This window comes from Pinus tabuliformis, chromosome 9 (assembly GCF_031772625.1).
Source record: "Pinus tabuliformis cultivar Carrire ecotype Pingquan chromosome 9, CPIR1, whole genome shotgun sequence".
NCBI classification, from domain to species: domain Eukaryota; kingdom Viridiplantae; phylum Streptophyta; class Pinopsida; order Pinales; family Pinaceae; genus Pinus; species Pinus tabuliformis.
In genome coordinates this window covers 70914019-70916013 of record NC_142307.1, presented here as the reverse complement: position 1 = coordinate 70916013, position 1995 = coordinate 70914019, and the positions used below count along the sequence as shown (strand labels likewise).

Sequence of the window (1995 nt, the reverse complement as noted above, 5' to 3'; positions counted from 1 at the left end):
TTAGCTCGTTGCGATTACTGACATCTAAAAGAGTAGGCGCATAAGATTTTTCAATGAATGAGGCAGCTTCTCAATATTTGTACTGGACAAATTCAAAAAACCTTTAGATGATTTAATTTCCCAATAGATTTAGGCAATGACTTGATAGAAGTCATACTTAAATCTAATACACTGAGATAACTCAAATGCTTAACAAAGCTTGTAGAAATGGATCTAATATTCACATTATAAGATAGCAACAAAGTACGAATCCTTTATTCCCTTAAGGCCTCCTTGATTTCCAATATATTGTTTTTCATCAATGAAATTCTATACACTTTCTGGCGCTATTGCACTGGCAGTTTAACCAATTTTTCTCCTGGCTTGAAGAAACATGTAGGTTGATGGATGGAATCAGCCAAATCATGCAAAAAAATCATGTATTTTACAACTCTTTACTTGCCCATTCCCACTAAATTTTGAGCTTTTGATTAAACATCGATCAACAAGTTCATTTAAGTAGGAACGTCCTACGGCATATGCATCTTCCCTGGTTGAAACAAATCCTTCACTAATCCAAGCATACACTAAATTCTCTGCTTGAATTTTAGGAAAGGTTGAAAAATACAGAAAACAAGGCTTCAAATGACATGGCAAAGCTTCGTAACTCAACATCAAACAAGGCATAATGCCACTCATGGCCTTTGATTGTAGATGCTCTGTTTCTAGACGCTTCAGTGTCAATTCCCAGTCATTAGGAATCATCCTCCATTCCTTATCATCAGAAATCGTCTTTCCAGATATCGCCATATAACGTCCTATTGTTTTTAGGGCCAATGGTACTCCACAACATTTTTCTTTAATTTTTTGAGCGACTGCCTTAAGTTGCGTTGTTGGAGGGTTGTGATTTTGTGTGTCTAGGAAGGCATGATAGCAAAATAGTTTCCAGCTGTTTTCATCAGATAATCGATTCAACATGTGCACATAACTGTAACTTGCGGCCACACTGCGATGACGTGTAGTGATCACAATCTTATTTTCGCTGGACAAGGTCAATCCAGTCTTTTCCAAAACAAAATCCTCCCACACATCATCGATAGCAAATAGACAATGTTTTCCCTTTAAATGTTTTTCAATCGCTGCTTTGAGCTCACTTTCATCTGATTTCTTCCTTCCGGAATCTTGGTCTTGATCGAAGAGTTTGACCTTCTTGCATATTTCTGAGAGCAGCGATGGATATTCAAATTTATGAGATACTGACAACCAGACTCGATAATCGAACCCTTCTTGATTGACCTTTTCATTCCTGAAAACATGTTGTAGTAGAAGATTTTTTCCTGACCCTCCCATGCCCACAATGGCAATGATTTGAGGATTGCCTTTCTGCAATACAAGATTAGTAATTTCACTAATATATTTTTCCATCCCTACTATGTATGTCTCTGTAACACGATCCATGGATGTAACTTGTCTTCTAATTTATTGGATTTATTAGGACGATCATTCATAACAAGCACAGGCTCAAAATTCTTGAATTTCTTGCCACTCCATTCCATATTACTTATTTTCTCCTTCAATCCCCTAATCTTGTTGCCCATTGTATAACGGAAAATGGGGTTACGAAATTTGCAATTTGTAGCAGCAGTGCATTCCTCCACAATGTACTCAGCTTCAATGAGAACCTTCTAAACTTTGCGTAACCAATTTGACATTGAACTAGAGATCTGTCACAAAGAGTATTAAGCTCATCACAAAGAGATTTAAAATCGTCTCCAAAAGTAGTAACCAACAATACCTCTTGGAAGATTTTGTCAATGAGTATAGAAGTGAATTTGTCCGTAAGCATGCAACCATCGCTGCTTGTGCCATGTTTCTTTTTTTTCGTTTCTTCTGCTGCTGTCACTCACTTTACTCTGGAGTTCTTCCAAAATCTAGTAATCACACAAGGAACTTTTGATCTTCGAGTATGAGTTATCCACCAAGCTGAGAAAGTAATATAACCTTCATTTCTTAGTA

The 1995-nt window shown here is 36.9% G+C and overlaps 1 protein-coding gene across 1 annotated transcript; it reads right to left on the bottom strand.

Annotated features, from left to right (window-relative positions):
* Positions 1–402: 402 nt before the first annotated feature.
* Positions 403–1437, bottom strand: LOC149147154 (disease resistance RPP13-like protein 4). The gene has a single exon (XM_089441729.1). The coding sequence runs from the start codon at positions 1435–1437 to the stop codon at positions 403–405; it is 1035 nt and encodes a 344-aa protein (XP_089297855.1).
* Between the last annotated feature and the right edge of the window lie 558 nt (positions 1438–1995).

Coding starts and splice junctions, on each gene's coding strand:
- LOC149147154 (XM_089441729.1), bottom strand. CDS start 1,437: ATGGATCGTGTTACAGAGACATACATAGTAGGGATGGAAAAATATATT.